Raw genomic sequence first — 19,540 nt, forward strand, 5'->3', positions numbered from 1 at the left:
AATAAAAGGTTAATTGTCATAACACAATTTGGAATGTTCAAGAATATTCATAGGAATGAGAGGTTTAGCAATTTGGTGCTGTCCTTGAATATTCTCTAGATATTTGTGCACTGAGGGTGCCTGATGTTTGAGAGTCTGGGTCAGAGTCTGCTGTCTCCATGGTGGAGGCCATCTCTGAAGTGTGGTCAAGGCATCTTTTTCAAGGATTTTTCCTCTTCTATGTTTCTGTTGTGGAAAGGGATGTTCATTTATGCACAGATACAATATCTCATACAATAACTAATTCAGCAAGTGTTGTGTAGCATGGAGAAAGAGTAAAAATGACACATTAGCAAGCTGTTTAAGTAAGATACGAAATAAAATAACCTTTGTTTTACACAAAGCTATTTTATGGCTTCAGAATGCTTTGTGTATTTTTGAAGTTTGACAGCTCCTGCATTTACTCTTATTGTTTGAAAAAGTGCAGTGAAGAAAGCAAGTCATACATGTTTGGAATTAAATGGTGGTGAGTAGATGATGACAGATTTTTCTTATTTTTGGTTGAACTATCCCTTTAAAGTTAGAGATTATGTGCCTGTGTGTGGGAGAGAGAGTGTTATAACATAGAAAGAGAGTGATGGCGAAAGATTAATCAAGATTAGATCTTTGTTTTATTGCTAGGTTTATATGAAATATGCAATGTTAAGGTAGCGGTTTTTAGTCTGAGTCTGAATCTCTCAATCAAAGAGCTGCATTAATTCTACGATCCCCTCGCTTGACTCACAGGCCAGCCAAGAGTTTTCATTTTAAACATACTCTTTTCAACCCAAATTGAATATATTAACTCCTCCCTCTTAAAAGAGCAGAGGAAGGAAAGATCTTGTCTTCAGAGCAGCTGGAGGATGTAATGATGTGTGTTACAGTGGGACGTATCTTCAGATCTCCCTGTGCTCTGTTTTTTTTACAAAGTGAAAAATCATATTGATGTGACATGAGTGATGGAGGATGAATGTACCAGATGTTGCACAAAAAAAAAAAACTTGGAGTCAACAAGATTATTCAGAAAAAGAGATGAAAATAGACAACTCTATTAAGATGCATGTTGTTTTAGGTAAAAATGTAGGCCTTTACTTTCACCTAAAGTTTAAAAAAAAAAAGTATCCTCTTATCAATTTAAAACCAAGAGCCCATAATTACACCACCATTTGAAAGTTTGGGGGGGGGGGGGTTTAAATGTGTTTGAAAGAGGTCTCTAATGCTCACAAAGACTGCATTTATTTAATGAAAAATACAGTGAAAACAGTAATGTTGTGAAATATTATTACAATTTAAAATAACTTCTATTTGGATATATTTTAAATTGTAAAATCTGTTCAAAAGAATGTCATTTATTTGACAACTAAATATTTTGTGAAATTGTAACCGTATTCACTGTCACTTTTGATCAATTTAATGCATCCTTAATAATGAATAAAAGTATTCATTTCTTTCTTTCTAGAAAAAAAAAAAATCTTAATGACCCCAAACTTTTGAACGATACTAGTGTAGGTGATTTTATTTTTTTAAACTTTTCTTATAAACAGAATAGTTTTACATAACATTTACATATATATTAATATTAATCATGCAGTAAATAAATTTATAAATAAACATAAAAATCTCATAAAGTTAAAATGAATAAAGCGCTTCAGAGAATAAACCTCATACTAATACATTATAGGCATTTATCATGGGGTCAGCTCATGCTGAGGTGCACAGAAGTGGCCAACTTTCTGCAGATTCAATAGCTACAGACCTTCAAACCCTCCAGAAAACCTTTGGGATGAATTAGAGTGGAGACTGCAAGCCAGGCATTCTCATCCTATATCAATGCCTGACCTCACAAATGCGCTTCAAGAAGAATGGTCAAAAATTGCCATAAACACACTCCGAAAAACACACTTTCCTTGTGGAAAGCCTTCACAGAAGAGCTGAAGCTGTTATAGCTGTAAAGGGTGGGCCAACTCCACATTAAACCCTACGGATTAAGAATGGGATGTCATTAAAATGCATGTGCATGTAAAGGCAGGCATCCCAAAACTTTTGGAAATATATGTTTCAATTATTGCCTGGATTTCTATTGAATGTTCTGTCTAAAGGGCTGGTCAGAAGACTAGATAGAAAAAAGGATGTTATTTGCAGTTTAGAGCTTACAAATGCGACCTCCTATATCACCATGCACACAGGTATCAACCAATCAAAATGGGATGAATCAACCTTTTACTTTGCATCGTCATTACCTTGGTTATGTATTCACATTAGCTTATGAATCTTGCAGCTCGAATTCTGAAAAGAGCTAATGCCAGAATGGCAGGGTGTAATATTGAGCATCTGTTTAACAGCAGATTAAGCAAGATTTGCTCCTTTGTCAGAGGCTTCTGTTTGCTAATGATAAGAGAGAATTATGTGGCTGCTGTTCTGTTCCACACTGCCAATTTTGCTCCTGCTGGGCTCAATACGTACATATGTGCATGTGGACAAAAAGAAAATTAAGTGTAGAGGCCAGTATTAAGATGGGTCTCTTTTCATAGATTTCAAACTTCCTGTTTGCTCAGAGATGTTGTGTCAGTGATAACAGCTGTTTTCAAATGTCTCGGATACGTTATCGAAAATCTCTTATGTGTGGTGTGTCCTGCTTCAGTTCGAGTTTGGGCCTTTTGCCTAACAAGGTGATTGTTGGTTTTAAGCTAGCTAGATCACTCTTGATCGACAGGATAGATTATTGACTCTGCTACTCATCTACTACAGAAAGAGTACATAGATAGGACATGGAAAGAGACACACCGAGAGCACTGAGGTGGAAAGGGAGAGCGTTTATGTTCCGGGCTGACTCAGCTTTTTCAGTCATCTCTTTGGTGTCCTACACCGAGAGCCATATGCCGTTTGAAACCCGAGATGCATGAGCAAACAACAGGCCACCTTTAGCCTTTCTCCCTACCAGTGACCCCACACAACCCTGTACAATCTTTTTTAGTATCTATTTTTGACTGAGACACACTTGTTTTGTGACACAAGTGCTGGATGAAAGAACCTGTGAAGGCTTAGAATAGATTTAACACCATGAACAGGCGCTGATTTCAGATTGATTATTTTTTAATCAGCCTGTTTTATTCATTTATAACATGCTCTTCTGCATTCTATATCTGCATTTTATGAGGAAGGAACATCTCCTGAAAGCTACAGGATGACTGTAAAACACCAGGTAATGCATAGATAAATTAATGACCTCCGGCTTCAGATCCAGGATATCACATAGTACTGATGGTGCATTAGGGGGAAGCGGCCATGTGTTTAAGAGCATCCTAAAGATTTAGAGCTCTACGGCAATCTCAGTCTGCCTCTACAACCTGGATTGAAAAGCCTGCTGGGAAATGTATGGTCCTGCTTGGCACATTGTGTTTTTAAATGTACGATTTCTTGTTGAACAAACAGGACAACTGAAGATAAAGAACACTGTTACTTAAAACTGCAGTCTTTAACTTTTTTTTTGGTTAATAATGATCCAAAATAAATTTTTGAGCAAGTACATAACCAGCCAGAGTTCAAAACGTTCTACTTACCTTAGCATGTCTTACAACAGTAAACTTGTAAAAATTTCAGTGGTACTGGTGGATTTCCGAGGGAAATTATATACATCTGTATACATAAAGAAAGACTCCAGCTAGTAATAGTATCGCTTGTGAGGATGCTTCAGTTGGCGGATTATTTATAGCCTTTTCTCACAATGATAAATTTAATTATTCCAGCTGCTGTGAGAAAAAGCTATAAATGATCCGCCAACTGAAACATCTTCACATGTGATACTACTACTAGCTGGACTCCTTCATTATGGCGGATTGTAATCCAGAAAGGTCCCAATGTCAATCATTAGTGACAATTAAATCTAGACGCACCCTAGCGGCAGCAAATCTTATCTGCTGCGAGTGTCGTCTAGCAACTCTCAATACACTTCTGAGCTGTAAAAACCAAACTATGGTCAGGCCAATCACATCGTGTATAGAGTCAGTGGGCGGGGATTAACAATGACGGCAGAGTTTCGCTTGTGTGCTACTAGTAAACACAGAAGCTGGCGAACAGCGGTCTTTCGAATCAGTTTTGACAGCTTTTGACTCTGGAGCGAAGCTTTTCTCTAAGAAAAGAACAAAGAACAGCACTGAAGTCATGGGAAGATGTGCGCGGAGTTTTGCCGACCGGATACGGCGAAAGTTTAATTATCAACTAGCTCTGCTTCACGTTGATCTGGCTGGTTGTAACTCCATCTAATTGCGTGCAGAGGGAATTGAAAGACAACCGTTTATCCCGCCCCTCGGATTGAGCCCTGTCAATGGTGAGTTCCCACTTACCAGACCCAATCTCTCGATGTGGGTCTAGCTTGTCAGGCTGTGATTCATCCATAGTCAAAAGGCAATTACAGGGGTTTAAACAGAGATGGCGACAAAGAAGAAAAACTGCATGACTCGAGAAAAACGTACATCAAAAAGGGTACAGCAAAACAATTGCAGTCTGATTCATGATCAAATAACTGTTGTGAAGTGGGTTTATTTTAGTGACTCAAAAACATACAGCACCACCACTGTAATCATGAACAAAGGACTCTTATGAACCAGATCTGTTTATTAAATCAGAAAAAATATAGTCAGTGTAACCAGTGAAACCTGATTCACAGACAAATGCCTCTAGTGACTCTTCTAGTGTATCAGTAACATACAGCAAAACAGGTAATCGGATTAACAAACAATTGAATCTAATGAACTAGGCCTGTTTCTGTTCAATCAATCAATGGCACACAGTGTGACCAGTGTAGTCTCATTTACAAACAAATTACTCTTTAAAACTGGTTCTTTTTACGGAATCAAGCACAACCGACAACCCAAATGTGACCCTGGACCACAAAACATTTCACGTCACACGAGACGCACTTCACCTGAAAGCTGAATAAATAAGATTTCCATTGATGATTGTTAGAATTGGGTGTTAGATACAACTATATGAAAATCTTGGGTCTGAGGGTGGAATAAAATCTAAATATTGGGAAAAATATTTAGTCCTTAAAGGTGCACTATGTAGTATTTTTGCAGTAAAATATCCAAAAACCACCAGGCCAGTGTTATATATTTTGTTCAGTTGAGTTCTTACAATACCCCAAATGTTTTCAACTATTTGTAAATTCTGAGAAACTTGCTATTTTATCCAAGGAGCCGGCACATCTAAGGGAGCCTGTCAATTGCATCGTATCTGCATTACCCTCAGTTTCCGTTTTTTATTCTGCAGAAACGCTTTACTCTTAGCAGTGTGCAACAAGTGTCACAGCGGCCGATGAGCGAACTCATAGTCATAACCGCTGAGTCATAACATCATTTTAAACACAAATGTATCTAATATGATAAACAGAGCTGCGCTACCTCATACTCATGACCGGAAAAGTGGAAACAGCCCCCACGACTGTGTCCCGTCATCATAATAAAAGTCCCACTGCTTGTAAGGCGTGTGTTTGTGTAACAATTGCTCCAGCGACCGTGCTCAGCTCCCTCAACACTCTGTCCTGCTCTGCTTCATACTACAGTACCGTTAATAACCGCATCCATGAACATTATTTCTGCCCGAGTCCTATTTTCCACCCGCTATGATGTGAAAACCACATGTCCCAAGATTCTGAGCTTAAACTTGGCGTCATCAAACTATGCCTTTGTTTTGAAAAGGCGACCTCTAGCAGACAGAAAAATTACATAGTGCAGATTTAACAACACATATTGCTACAAATAATACATTTTTGATATATTTACGGTAGGAAATTAAAAAAAATATCTTTATGGAACATGATCTTTACTTAATCCAAATGATTTTTGGCATAAAAGAAAAATCGATAATTATTTGCCATACAATGTTTTGTTGGCTATTGCCTTATTTAGTCAGACTATATCTAGTCTGATTTGGTAACACTCTAAAACAATTACTGCCATTAGATAATTTATGTAATATATACCAGCCATTTTTGGTCACGCTCTTCAATTAGGCCCGACTGCATAATTGCCCACTTGACTCAAAGATTTTAATGGTTGTCGAATTCGTAAAACGTTGCAAAGTATCAAAGTCGTGCAGATGACAGGACTTGTTAATTAATAGTGTCATTAGAAGAGTCTGCTGAGACAAGTATGCTCCAGCATCTACAGTGATCAAACAGTTGGCAGAAAGTCGTCTCGCTGGGCCACCCTCCTTCTGCCATGCGGTTCTGGGGATATAAACCATGTGGAGTTGGTAAGTCTGACATCAGTGCAACTTGTGTAAAGCTGAAATCAGTTATGACAAATAATCACGGTTGTTATCGTCCAGGTTCCCTACCGAGCCAACCGTCTCCTTGAAATGGATGCTAGCTTTTCATGTTTAGCACTCTCTCTTCATCTCAGTTTCCTTTTTCTCTTCAACTGGCATGAAATGTTGTCATGAAAGCAGATTGGTAAACAGAGTTACCATTTGGAAGGGTGCTAGATAAGACGGTGCCTGTTGTGCTTGCTTTTCAGACACTTCTGGGAATTTCCTTTGACTTAACTGAATTAGTCATGATTCAATCACAGGGAACTATTTCTGACGATTTTAGTCTAAGTCTGCTCTGCAACAGCACTTCCCTCCTCCAGAAAACACAACACACATTTTTCTTAGTTTACATAACAGGACTGACATAGTTGCTAGAATTTAGCAATAATATAGGCGTCAATTCAGTCAGACAGATTACAGTTTTTTTTTTGTCATTTAATACTATATTTTCTATATCACTTTTATATACTTGAATGTTTGGAAATGGAAGTGTAACAGATCTTTGCTTGTCAAAAAAATTGACAAAGGTGCTTGCTGACATACACATAAACATGCATTAAGACATTGATTTTAGTGTGACAAATCCGTGTTTAAATCGTTCACATAAACCTGTGGCAGTGGATGGACTCGGGGGAATTTGTGGCAGCATCATGGACACATTTTAATCCGATTCTGCTGTCATGCTTTTAAGCATGGTCAGGGCAAACCGAAAGAGGGTTTGGTAGTAGATGTCAGCTTGTTGTTGATTGCAGGGTGGCTCTGTGTGTTGGCGTGTTGTGATTTACTCTTCCTCTTGCTGGGACAAAGGCTGGTTTACTCACACTAGGAGGCTTCCCTGTGCGGTCGCAACACGCCAGATTTGGCTGCTTTCCTGGATTCAACCCAATCTCTTCTTGTGTTTATTTCTTTTGAGATAAACATGCCACTTAGATAAGAGATAACCACACAGAAAATCTAATTGCTCTGTTTTACTCAAGGCACATATTTGGAATAATCTGTAATGGGCTTCATTGGACATGTAGTAGACCCTTAAATTCAAGAGTTAGTGATTTTCTTTACATTTATTGTTCAAGGTGGTGCTTTTTTTCTTTATTTTCTTTTTTTTAATCAAAGCGGTGCTTGGATGGTTGGGGAAATGGTACTTTTTAGAAATGTAGAAACTTCTAGAAGAGGGCTGACTGTGTCAGCATGCTAAAACCCTTTCTGTGAAGTCACATCTCTAAATTCATACTCTTTACAGAGGATTGTAACCATTACTAAAAAAAACATTTATGAGCTAGTTGACCCCATCAATTTTCTTTTTAATTTATTTTTAATCTGCGTTGCTACACTGAAATACCCAAAACTTCCCAAATGCACACATGATTTTATTATTTTCTATGCTTCCTTTTTGGTTTTATATTTTTTTAAATAGATTTTGTTCTCTCTCTGTGGACAAGACTGCAAAAGCAATATCAGCAAACACAGACTGTATTCTTTTATTTCATGCCCTTAAAATGACACCTTTCTTCAAATTAGCTTCTCTGTGCAATCCCCGTTTGATTCAGTCATGGCCCGAGGCGGTGCTTTACTCATTTCTGTTTAATTTTCACCTCCCCTTTTCCGTTATTCATATTCATTTCTTTTCTGTGTAGGATGGTTAGGGGTGGGGGGTATTAAGTTGGCAGAAAATTGGATATTTAGGAAAACCGACTGTGGAAGAAAATGGACTGACTTCTTTATCCCTGATGTGTAATTTTCCATCTCTTTTCCCAGTTTTTGTTCCTCCCTAGAGGCTGGGCACTCATAGGTTCCACACATACACGTTCTTCTGCACTCTTATTTCCAGACTTTAATGAAATATGTGACACATGGGATGAGGAAGGCGTGTCCGTAATTTATCTGGCAACATCTCAGCCCCCATCAGTACCCTCACCTCTCCATCCAAAGACCCCTGAAGGAGATGTCGGCAGAAGCATTACCCCAGTTCCTCCAACAAATTATTTTTTCTTTTTTTTTTACTGAACCTAATTGATAGGATTATCTGAAGATCTTTGGCTCACATGGTGATGAGATTTTGGCAGGTTTAGTGTAGGTCTGCTCTTCATCCTGCAAGGAATAACCCTGAGTTAACACATCAGAGAAGGCTAAGCACTGAGAGATCCTTCAGATTTTTGGTTAATTTTATTATGTTTTAGCTACCAGTATTATTGTAGTATTCTTAGCTACATTTAACACATTTTTTAAAGGGGACATATAATGGTACGTGCACTTTTAGAAGCTGATTATATGGAAATGTGTGTTGGCAGTGCCTGTACACAACCATCCTATAATGATTAAAAATCCATCCAGTGTTTTTTTTTTTCTAATCTCCTTATATGTTTTCTCCTGTCTCAAATCGAGCTGTTCGACCGTGTGACGTCACACGGTCGGACGCCCCTCCCACGATTGTTGATGGACAAGCAGCATTTCAACTCAGACCCGCTCTGAGCGAGCTCTATCATCAGCACAGTCCGCCATTACGCTGAAGCAGAAGGCCGTCTAAGCGATTGTGGTGTTCTGTTCTTGGGTGTAATAACAAACACAGCAGTCATTATGATGTTCCTAAATCCGAACCACTGTAGACACATTGGCTGAGTTTTGTTTTTGTCAATGCTTTTATGTTTGCGCGAACCGCAAAGCATTTCTCAGCAGACTGCTTTATAACCGAGGGTCAGTATAAAGCAGGTTTGGCTAAAAAGCTGCTCATGAATAAAGGATTCAGCTATTCGTTTTCCTGCTGCCCCTCCAGAAGAAGTGAGTGTAGTTTGAAACGCGTGCACGCATGCTTTCTATGTATGACGTTCTCAATATAAATCATAATCCCACGTTTATAATGAACAATGTGTTATGGTTATTGTGTTATTACAAACTGTGTACGCTGGTTTTAAAGTTAAATTGGACGTGCTAACACTACACTAAGCTTAATTGTGTAGATGGTTTATAACGGTGTCTGTTACTGTAAAAAAATATTGTGTTGTATTTTTACAATGCATAGGTAACGTTACGCATCACTGACAAACCGACATTAACAGAAAAAAAGTTTTTATTAGCATTAGGTGTAACATCAATCTGTCAATGACCTAACGTATACATCAGTAAAAACATAGCATTTGCTCTAACGTTACCCTGCCAGTACATAAAGACAGATCAAAGTGACATTACATTAACCAACCATGCAGAAACGTCCTGTTTAGCCTTAATTGTTGAATATCGTTGGAGCTGTCATCTTGTCCCGGGTCCGACTCCGGCTAAAATTGATAAAGTTGCACAGATGTGTCCTCAGAGACTCCTGTTGCCATTATTTTGCCTCTGCTGTTATCAAGGGCTCCACGTGCCGGCCCACAGAACAGAGGGGCGGGGTCATTCATCATTTAAAGCCGTATACACTGAAATGGCTTGGTGAAAACAGAGCTGTTTTTGACCAGGTAAAATAAGTGTTTTCTTACAATACTAATGAGAATTTTTAATTAAAGTATATTACAAAGTTTTCATTTAGACACTAAAGAATCATATTACCTTATGATTAATATGATTATAGCATTATATGACCCCTTTAATCAAGAAAAAAAATTCTCAAGTCAATACAAAAAAATGCCTCTTCTGCTTACATCTGGGACTGTCCACAATTTACAGTATATAGAATTTGTGTTTGTTGTTACTGTACAAGCGTATTTCTAGGCTTCACAGAGAGTTTGGAAGAGCTGTTTATATTGTTGATGATGATAATTTTTCCAGATGTGCATGGCATGCTGCTCCTTCGGCTAAAGAGCAGCAGACATATGTGGGAAGCTTGAGGAAAGGATGTGAGAAAAAGTGGAGGAAAGAGAGAGAGAGAGAGGCAAGAGTGGGAGGATAACGTTAAGGTGCGGATAACGTTAAGGCAATGATAAGGCAGCGTGACTCAGTCAGAGCTATTTATTTTCATCTGGCTTTATGCAATGGGTCTCATACGGCCATATTTATGTGTAAAACGTGTCTGAACATTTTCACACACATTATGATTCATCGATAATTTTATATTTAGTATTAGTATTTTATTCATTCTAACTTATTGGCTAAATTTTATGAAATGTACTGGTCTGGTGGCTTAAGAAACATGGAATAGATGAAGTTGAAATGTTTTTGCATACAGCATACACTACCATTCAATTGTTAGTATTTTTATTTATTTTCTTGTGAAAGAAACTAATACTTACAATCAACATCTGTGTTCGCTGCGCAATTAGCACACCACAAGAAACACTATGGAAACCTGTTTTCTACATTGCCCATCCTCTCTCCTTGTGGTGAAAAAAGTACTTTGTTGCCATTGCCTTTTCTTTGGTTTGAGAACTCCAGGAGTTTTTTCACCTGCCAACAGAAAAAAAATGTCATCAGCAATGACTTTAAATTGACAGTTCACTGTGTCTGTCAGTCCTTTAAAGCTGGCAATTACAATGAGTCAAGCATTTTTAGTGTCACCTTTCTGAAGAACTTGATGTCCTGCATATTCCTCCCTGGAGATAGCAGATGTTCTTGTTTTATATGAGGTTAAAACAGTTAGTTTTAACTGAGAGCTTTGTGTTGAATAAATATGAGATCCTCCGGTGTGGCTGCCAGCAGCTTAATGGCCAAAACAGTCCAGGAAGAGGAAACTTTGGGCTGTGTTACTACATACGCGTCTGTCTTCCTTTATGCCTCTTCCTCCGATGGGAGGAAAAAGTTGTTTGATCTTAATGTATACAGAAAGTTCTGGCCTGTCTGCCTTAATTTAAATCTTAAAACCCACTTTAGACATAATCTTATTGCTTTTTAAGAGCTCTAGGCTAATGTTAGACTGCCACATGAACTGAATCAATTGAACACTGAGAATACTCTCTTAGCTGATGCCATTAAGAAGGCCATAAACTCTAATATTAGATACTGTTCTTTACCAATCAGTTGCTGTATTTCTGTGCAGTCCATGTTAGTAAGAAGTGTTCAAAAGATGTTTTCTTTCCAGATATTGTTCTTATACATGGTTTTGTGAACTATATCCCTGATTTTTCTTTTGGTTTTGTCACAGATGGTCCGTTTACAGGCACTCCGCCCACCTACGGTTACGACGCAGACCGAGCAGAGGAGCAGCGTCGACACCATGACATCCTGCCCTACATTGACGACTCGCCCTCCTCCTCCCCTCACCTCAGCACCAAGAGCCGCAGCAGTCGAGACACCCTCTCCTCCGGCTCAATCGAGTCCTCCAAGTCTGTAAGTCACTTCTTGTAAACCTCTTGCCAGACTAAGAATATTGTGACATTTAGATTTTTGACATTTGAATAAGTACATTATTTACCTATTTATTATTACAGACTGATATGAGGGCAATAAAGCTAGCACAGCAATTTATGAAATTGCTTGCCATGGACAATACCAAATATTTGACTATACATTGTCAGTCATGTCATCACAAAATCATGTCAGTCATCACAAAATATTTGACTGTTCATTGTCAGTCATAGTACATTGACTATATATATTGCAATATAAAAACTATTTCACCAGATGATTTGAATAGCTCTGTTTAAAAATAATTAATACCTTTTTAGGGGAGTGAATCTGCATAGAAAATAAACAATTTACAATTATAGATAAATACAATCAAAGAAAGAATCAATTAAAATAATAAGCAGTGATTTTATGTTTTTCAGGTAAATATAACAGTATTCAGGTACAGAAATTGAGTAATCAAATGTAAAATAACAGACTTCACTGTATAAATTAAATATAACTAATATAATTAATAAATATTCATTAATACAATTTATATTTGTTAAAGCTACATAAGTAATTTTCTCTTTCTCTTTTGTCATTTGATCATAATTGGTGACACAAACAGCTGCGGGTAAATTAGGCTCCTGTCCCTTTAAGACGAACGCACAAACCTAATATAAATGACACGCATCTGTTTTCTTTCTCAATTGTTTACAACTTATAACTGTAAAAAAAAGAATTTGCATTCTCATGCTTGTCTGCATGGCTCTGTGTGTGCGCACAGAAAACAGTGTGTGAGTTATCTTGTGCTTGATGCCTCACTCTGCTTAAAAACGCATGCAAATGATAAAATTTCACTCTATGATGGTTAAACTTTGCAATTAAACAAAGCTTAAATTATATATCATGCAGCCCGAAGTCAGACTCTTCAGATGCCCTTGTAATAATAGTAGCTAATTATTTTGTTGGGCATAAAGAGATGAATGCTTGCTTAGTGGAATATAAAGGTTAAGAGTATGCATTAGAGATTTCTTTATGCATGCATTGTTCCATGATAAGAATCCACTCCGTATATGCCATCTGTGAAGCCATCCATTATAAATAAATGTACCAGTAAACCCACATGTATTTATAGCCTCAATGGTAATGGTACACAGCAAAACCAGTGAGCTGTGAAAATTGGCAGTTTTCAAAGCTTGCAGATTCTGAAGTGCTGAGTCTGCAAATAGTTCTATTCTGATTAAAAATGTACTGCTTATTGTAGCTTTGTAAATATTATATAGCACAGCACTGTGCAAAAGAATCAGTCATGCGTGATCTAAAGAAATTCTTTCTAGATGCTGTTATCAACCAAGGTTTAGAGTTATCATAGCTTTCATTTCAGAGCCTCGGGAAACTGTCTTCATCATGCATAGTGGCCATACAATACCATCAAATTAAATTACTGATTGTAAAACAGAGCTTTCTTGCTTCATTGACACAGCTATTGGCTGTCAAATTGATTGAAATCCTTCCCTGCCAATACCATGCCCAGAGGTGAGCATTTTGTTTGGATCCTTATGACCTCAGTGTTTAGCTCCCACATGGGTTTTAATCAATAAGAGAGTAGACTTACACCCTTCCCCAGTAACACACCTTCATGGTCTATGTGATTACCCAACATACACACAGCCAGGGATTTATAAATATGGATGATTCAAAGAGGGATTTGCTATGTAAACTTCCTAAATTGAGCTGCAGATAAACCTGCATTTGACACTACAGAGGAATGGTCACCCATTTTTTTCAGGCACATTTACTTACCCTTGTTTAGCCACAAACAAAGAAAAAGATAAGATTTTAATGAGTTTCATTTTCTATGTCTGCACCTTTAAGAAAAGTTACTACATGGAATGCTGTCACGGAAAGCTGTTTTAGATCTAATCTATTTAAATTGAGCTGAAAATTACAGTAAAGTCTTGTGTGCTTTATTCAAAAGATTGAAATTGGATGAGCAAATGTGTTTTGTCTGTATGTTGGCCTCATTATGTAACATTTAAGTTTTATATTAGGCCGCATTTCAAAGTATATGATATATGTAAAAAGTATACCAAAGTAATATGATATAAGACATACGAAAATCCAAAAATGGAGGAACTTCCTATAGCTTGCAGCGGGGAAAAAATCTGTGGGGAAAGGTAATATAAAAACCTTTTTAAAATTTAAACAAGTTCTCTACAAGGTTAATTTAACACCATTATTATAACATTATATATGTTTAAAATGTCATCTGGCTACATGTGGCTAATTTTTTGAATAATTTATCTACATTTTCCTATAATTATTATTTTTTCTTTAAACATACTTGCTTCTCAGAGACAATTGAATTCTCAATTGAGTTTTGTGTTGAATGAGAAATACTTTTTCAATCTTGTTTTCAATAAGCAAGGGTTATTGTTTTAGCGGTAGAGCTCAACTCATTCTCATGCGCTAAGATACTGACATGCTTTGATTAATAAATATGTGGATGAATAAAATATGGTGGTCTAGAGATACAGGGGTGCCCCCTGGGGTGAGACGTCTCGCGCCCACGAGTTCATGAATAAAACCTTGATTTCCACCTTCCCCCTGCTGCAGGTTTCAATGGCGGGATTTATTCTGTCACCAGGTGGGGCTTCACATCTAGTATCAGTTGGTGAGATTAGTAGAAATGTATGCAGTGAAAGTATTTTAGCATCACTTCAGCTTTAAATCTCGATACAAGCCAGTATGGTCAGCAATGATAACACAGTCATGAAGCAGATTGATGTTTTATCCTGAAATCTGGATTAGAACGTCTCATGAGACTATCACAAACATCTGTGGTTTCCACTACCTGTGCTGTGGCCATGGAAACCAACATTTCAGGCTCATTTAGCTGTCATCAGCACTGTAACCTACACACGACACAAGATAGATATGTCGCTGCAGGATGGATTCATGGTCTATAGAATCTTTGATGCCTTTCTCAGAGCTGGCGGTTTGCAATTAAAGGCCTTATTCAGTTCAAAGGTGTTATGATTCTCATGTAGCCCATGATTCTCATACAGCCCAGACAGTTATTGTAAGACCAGGGAGCAGCTCCATTGAACCAGTGCCAAATCACTTTTTTATAGCTCATTCCAGCAATGCCAGTATGTAATTTAATGTCATGTGATTTAAGAGTGTGGTGTTCAAAAGAGTGTGAGCTCTTTCTCTGTTCACTCAGGCGGAGTTGGACCTCGAGAAGGGATTGGAAATGAGGAAAAGGGTGTTGTCTGGAATCCTGGCCAGTGAAGAGACCTACCTCAGCCATCTGGAGGCGCTGTTACTGGTGAGAGAGATTTAAAGGGTTAGTTCACCCAAAAAAGAAATGTATGTCATTAATGACTCATCCTAATGTCCTTCCACACCCGTAAGACCTCTGTTCATCTTCGGAACACAGTTTAAGATATTTTATATTCAGTCTGAGAGCGTATGTAAGTGAATTCACAATAAATGCAGAATAAAAACATCAAAGTAGTCCATCTGTGACATCAGTTAGTTCATTAGAATCTCTCGAACCATCATTAAAAATATATTTTGGTCCAAAAATAACTAAAACTATGACTTTATTCAGCATTGTCTTCTCTTCCGGGTTTGTTTTCAATCCTCAAATAAAGATTCAAACGGTTATAAGTCATCATATTGATCCATGATTCGGATTGCCAATGTCACGTGATTTCAGCAGTTTGGCAGTTTCACACGCGATCCGAATCATGAATCAATACGCTGATTCTTGAACGTTTGAATCTTTATTTGAGGATTGAAAACAAACGTGGAAGAGAAGACAGTGCTGAATAAAGTCGTAGTTTTTGTGATTTTTGGACCAAAATGTATTTTCGATGCGTCAAGAAATTCTAATTAACTAACTGATGTCACAGATGGACTACTTTGACGATGTTTTTTAATACCTTTCTGGACATGGACAGCAAATATCGAAGGTGAACGGAGGTCTTACGGGTGTGGAATGACATTAGGGTTGAGTCATTAATGACAAAAGCATTTTTTTGGGGTGAACTAGCCCTTTAAGTTTGAATTGGATAATTGAATTTGCACAAGGTGTGTTGTAAAGAGTCTTACAAGTGAGATGTATGGGTTGGCTGAGTGATTATGCCACAGAGATTTAAAAAATAATAATAATACTTTTTTTTTTGTAAATAAATCTCACAATATTGCTTAGTAATAAATATCTTATTTTTACTGTAGCTTTGATTAAAAAATGCTGCCTTGGAGAGCAAGAGAATTCTTTCAAAAACAGCAAAATCTTACGAACCCCCTTTTGAACAGTAGCATACTTGATTCGATTGTTAAAAACACGTGGGTCTTTCTCAGTTGCTTTAGAAAATGGAGGATATTTATACCTTGTCTTTCTTTATGGATAAGCAGAGTTACTAAAACATGTCCAAATGTCTTTTTCTGCTCCCTTGTCAGCCCATGAAGCCCCTGAAAGCAGCAGCCACCACCTCTCAGCCTGTCCTGACTGTTCAACAGATAGAAACCATCTTCTTCAAAGTGCCTGAGCTTTACGAGATCCACAAAGAATTCTATGATAGCCTTTTACCCAGAGTGCAGCAGTGGAGTCACCACCAACGTGTGGGAGACCTTTTCCAAAAACAAGTGAGTAAACATTTTTTTAGGTAAAACACAACATGAGATCAAAATGGAAATTTTGTTTCTTCTTATTTTATAATAAATTACCAAATCCTTATTTTTGATCAAATCACACAACTACATTTTGGTATGGAACACAATTTTTATGATCCAATAAGGTCTTCATAGATAAAAAGTCCCGTATTTTTATAGAACATATCCTGCTTACTTAGTATTTTAAATAAACAGTTTTTTTTTTTTTTTTAATTATTATTTATATATGATCAGAATCTACTTTCCTTCATGTGATGTAATTGTTCGTTTTAGAAGCAAGAGTCATTGTGTCAAATGACATTCTGATCATAATGGAATTGCTTCTGCTGTCTCTTTTGTGAGCCTTGGGGCTGAATAAAAATGTACATTGATCCTCAAATAAAGAAATCCTTAATGAATCATGTGTACCCCTAGATCAACACTGCACAGTCACACAATGTCTGGACTGCAGGAACCTGTGTAACGTTTTTAACACAGCCACTTGGGCAGATACTACAGAGTGTGCTTTGTGTCTCTAGGAGAGGGCTATTAATAGTGCCATTCGAAGATTGTGTTCTCTATCTTTTGCCCCCCCCGCTCTTTTCCATTAAGTTCTATCCTCACGTGACTCTGCTGACTGAGGCAGATAAATCCCCCCTCGCTCGGTCCAGGCAGTGTGCGTGGGAGTCTTGTTTTACATTTATTTATCTTTCCATTTTCCCCTTTAGTGTTCTGCACTTTCACCGTCCCACATTTAATAATTGGAAGCTGCAGTCGCCAAGTTGTGTTTCTCCCAGAAGGTGCTGGGTTTTCCTCAGACAGTCAGTTAGTCAGTCATTTTGACCGGAGGCTATTTGTCACTGATCCCCTCACCCTCTCCCACATCCATTAGCGAGAATCCGGAGGCAGGAGGCAAGGCAGCGCTCGAGGAGGCAGCTCCCTAAAAAGACAGTTGCTCGCAGCAGGAGAGAGAACAAGATGTATGAACGAGAAAGATATAGTCAGTCAGCGGTAGAAATGTCTCCTGCTGTTTGTGTTGTTTCTTCCTTCCAGACAGCTCATGTTGAGTAAGTAAACGCAACGCAAATCATGAAGAAAGTCAAAGGTGACGTTCGTTGTCCTGCTCAGCTGTTAGAAAGATGCTAATATTCCGCTCGCTTGCACTTAATAGGTTTCACGTCTGTCGCTGACACTCGTATGTAAATTCTCTCATAACAACGAGAGATTCTGACATTCACATTTTTCAATGCAGATCTGTGACCTACTTAAACATTGTTAAGTGCAGAGGAACATACTTTCATCTTCAGCTGGGCCTGGCATATGGTCATGTCATCATGAAGAAGTGTGTCGAGACTGAGAGGATGTGAACACTGCCGTGCTGAAGCCTCTGACAAGCTGTCTTAACCAGCTGACGTATCAACTTTTTAGTTTCTGTCATGTTAGGTGCATCTCATCCTTCTCAAAACAGCCTCAGCTTACAACATCTCTCCTCTTAATGGGATGGTTATATGTTATCTGAACAATGAATACTGACCTGTCAACATGGTGTCTGTGTCAGTATTTTCAGAGTTTAGTTTTTCTTTTTGGTGGTGGATATCAGATATTAGATTTTCACATGATTATAAGGTCTAAAATAATTCACAGTAACAATATCTATACTACATAAAAGCTGCATCTATACTACTTCTTTGGTCAATTAAGACCAAAGAATTTGAAACAATCACATGAATACAAAAAGAATGTATTCCTGCAGACTGGAGTGTTTAACATCCAATCTGTATAATGGAATACAAAAATACCATGGTCTAAAAATCTAAATGAAAAATCTGTTTTTCTTGGCTGAATGATTTACATGTGGTATACAACACTGACATACTAAACAATTTGTATCCATCAAATAAAATATGGTGTCTCCTCTGACTATGGTCTCTTAGTTTAGTTGGTTTTGTATGTTTTAAATACATTTGTTTGAAGTTGGTTCATCATTTCTGTTTACATTGCTAAATTTCCAGTTTCTTACTCCAGCTTAACGCATCTCCTCACAGCACTCAGCCATGGTTTGACTCGGCCTGGCATGTGTTGCCGTTGCTTTATTACGGTCATCATCTCTCTCCACGCTGTAATGAGGCTGTCGCAGAGTAAATTCCCGTCCTCCATGCTGCAGTTAGATTCTGGCCCAAGGCGGCTGTTTCTGCTCAGCATGGAGAGGATTGCACACACTGAGAAAATGACTTCCCTTATGGACTGTTCTGGCCTGTGCAGGATAAAAGATTCCCGGACATATCACCAAGCCTGGACATGTACCAATGTGGTCATACCGATTCATCTTTAGTTCCTGTCCAACAGTTGTTGGATGGTTCAGGGATGGGTCACCCAAAAATGAATGCTCACCCTTAAACCTATATGACTCATTCCTTTTTATTGTCCATGCAATAGATGTCAGTAGTTACCAGAACTGTTTGTTGACCTACAAACTATCAACATAAAATCATCTTTATGTTTAACAGAAAAAAAGTCCAGGCCAATTCACATTGCACTGACAGACTCCAACCAACAGCAACCAACACTTTGTCTGGTTTTGTCCAATCAGTGTGTTACTCTGGAATGATTCTAGGATTTTCATTCTGGGAGGGTTTTAGTTTCTATGATCTACATATGTGCATTTTAAGATGTTCTGAAGGCCAAAAAAATAGTTAACAATAGCTTGAAAACCATGTCAGTGGGCAGATTTTGTCAATAAGGAAAGTAAACATGGTTAACTGATATTTATGCGTTTTAGGAATCATTTTCGTAGACACGTTAATTTACTGAAGGCTGCCAGGATAGCTAGGTTTATTAAATTAATTCCCAATGTGCACACATTCAGAATCATTACTAATCTTATGCCCAATACAGGCTGAAAAAAGCTGAGCTTTTTTAATTTACTGAAGGCTACTAATGAAATTACATTAATTTACAATATGTATTATGTACATATTCATTATTAATCTTATGCCTACTCTGAAGAAAACAGCTTTATTCATATTTCTTGTTTGTTAATTACATTATAAATCACGTTACATAGGCCTAGTTTCAATTCAAAATGGTGATATTAGACAACATTTTATTAATTTGCATGAATATTTTTGTAATTTGTTTAACATTTCTGACTTAAAGAAGCAGCTGTCAAATATGAAATGTTTAGTTTAGCATTTTTTTACAGTCTATGGTTTATCTACTTACATTTCTTTCAATTGACCTCAAGTCGTGCTGCTAAAATTTGAGCTCAGCCTCATCAGCTTCTGTGTGAACATAA

At 37.6% G+C, this 19,540-nt stretch overlaps 1 protein-coding gene across 1 annotated transcript in view; it reads left to right on the top strand.

Moving 5' to 3' along the window:
• The window catches only part of bcr (BCR activator of RhoGEF and GTPase), a 92,178-nt gene that overhangs the window by 30,791 nt on the left and 41,847 nt on the right, over positions 1 to 19,540 (top strand). Inside the window, exons 2-4 of the mRNA XM_067422645.1 lie at positions 11,396 to 11,580; positions 14,810 to 14,914; positions 16,054 to 16,239. Coding sequence (XP_067278746.1) covers positions 11,396 to 11,580; positions 14,810 to 14,914; positions 16,054 to 16,239 — 476 coding nt within the window. The remainder of the gene's footprint in view (positions 1 to 11,395; positions 11,581 to 14,809; positions 14,915 to 16,053; positions 16,240 to 19,540) is intronic.

Source organism: Pseudorasbora parva, chromosome 18, assembly GCF_024679245.1.
Source record: "Pseudorasbora parva isolate DD20220531a chromosome 18, ASM2467924v1, whole genome shotgun sequence".
Classification (NCBI taxonomy): Eukaryota; Metazoa; Chordata; class Actinopteri; order Cypriniformes; family Gobionidae; genus Pseudorasbora; species Pseudorasbora parva.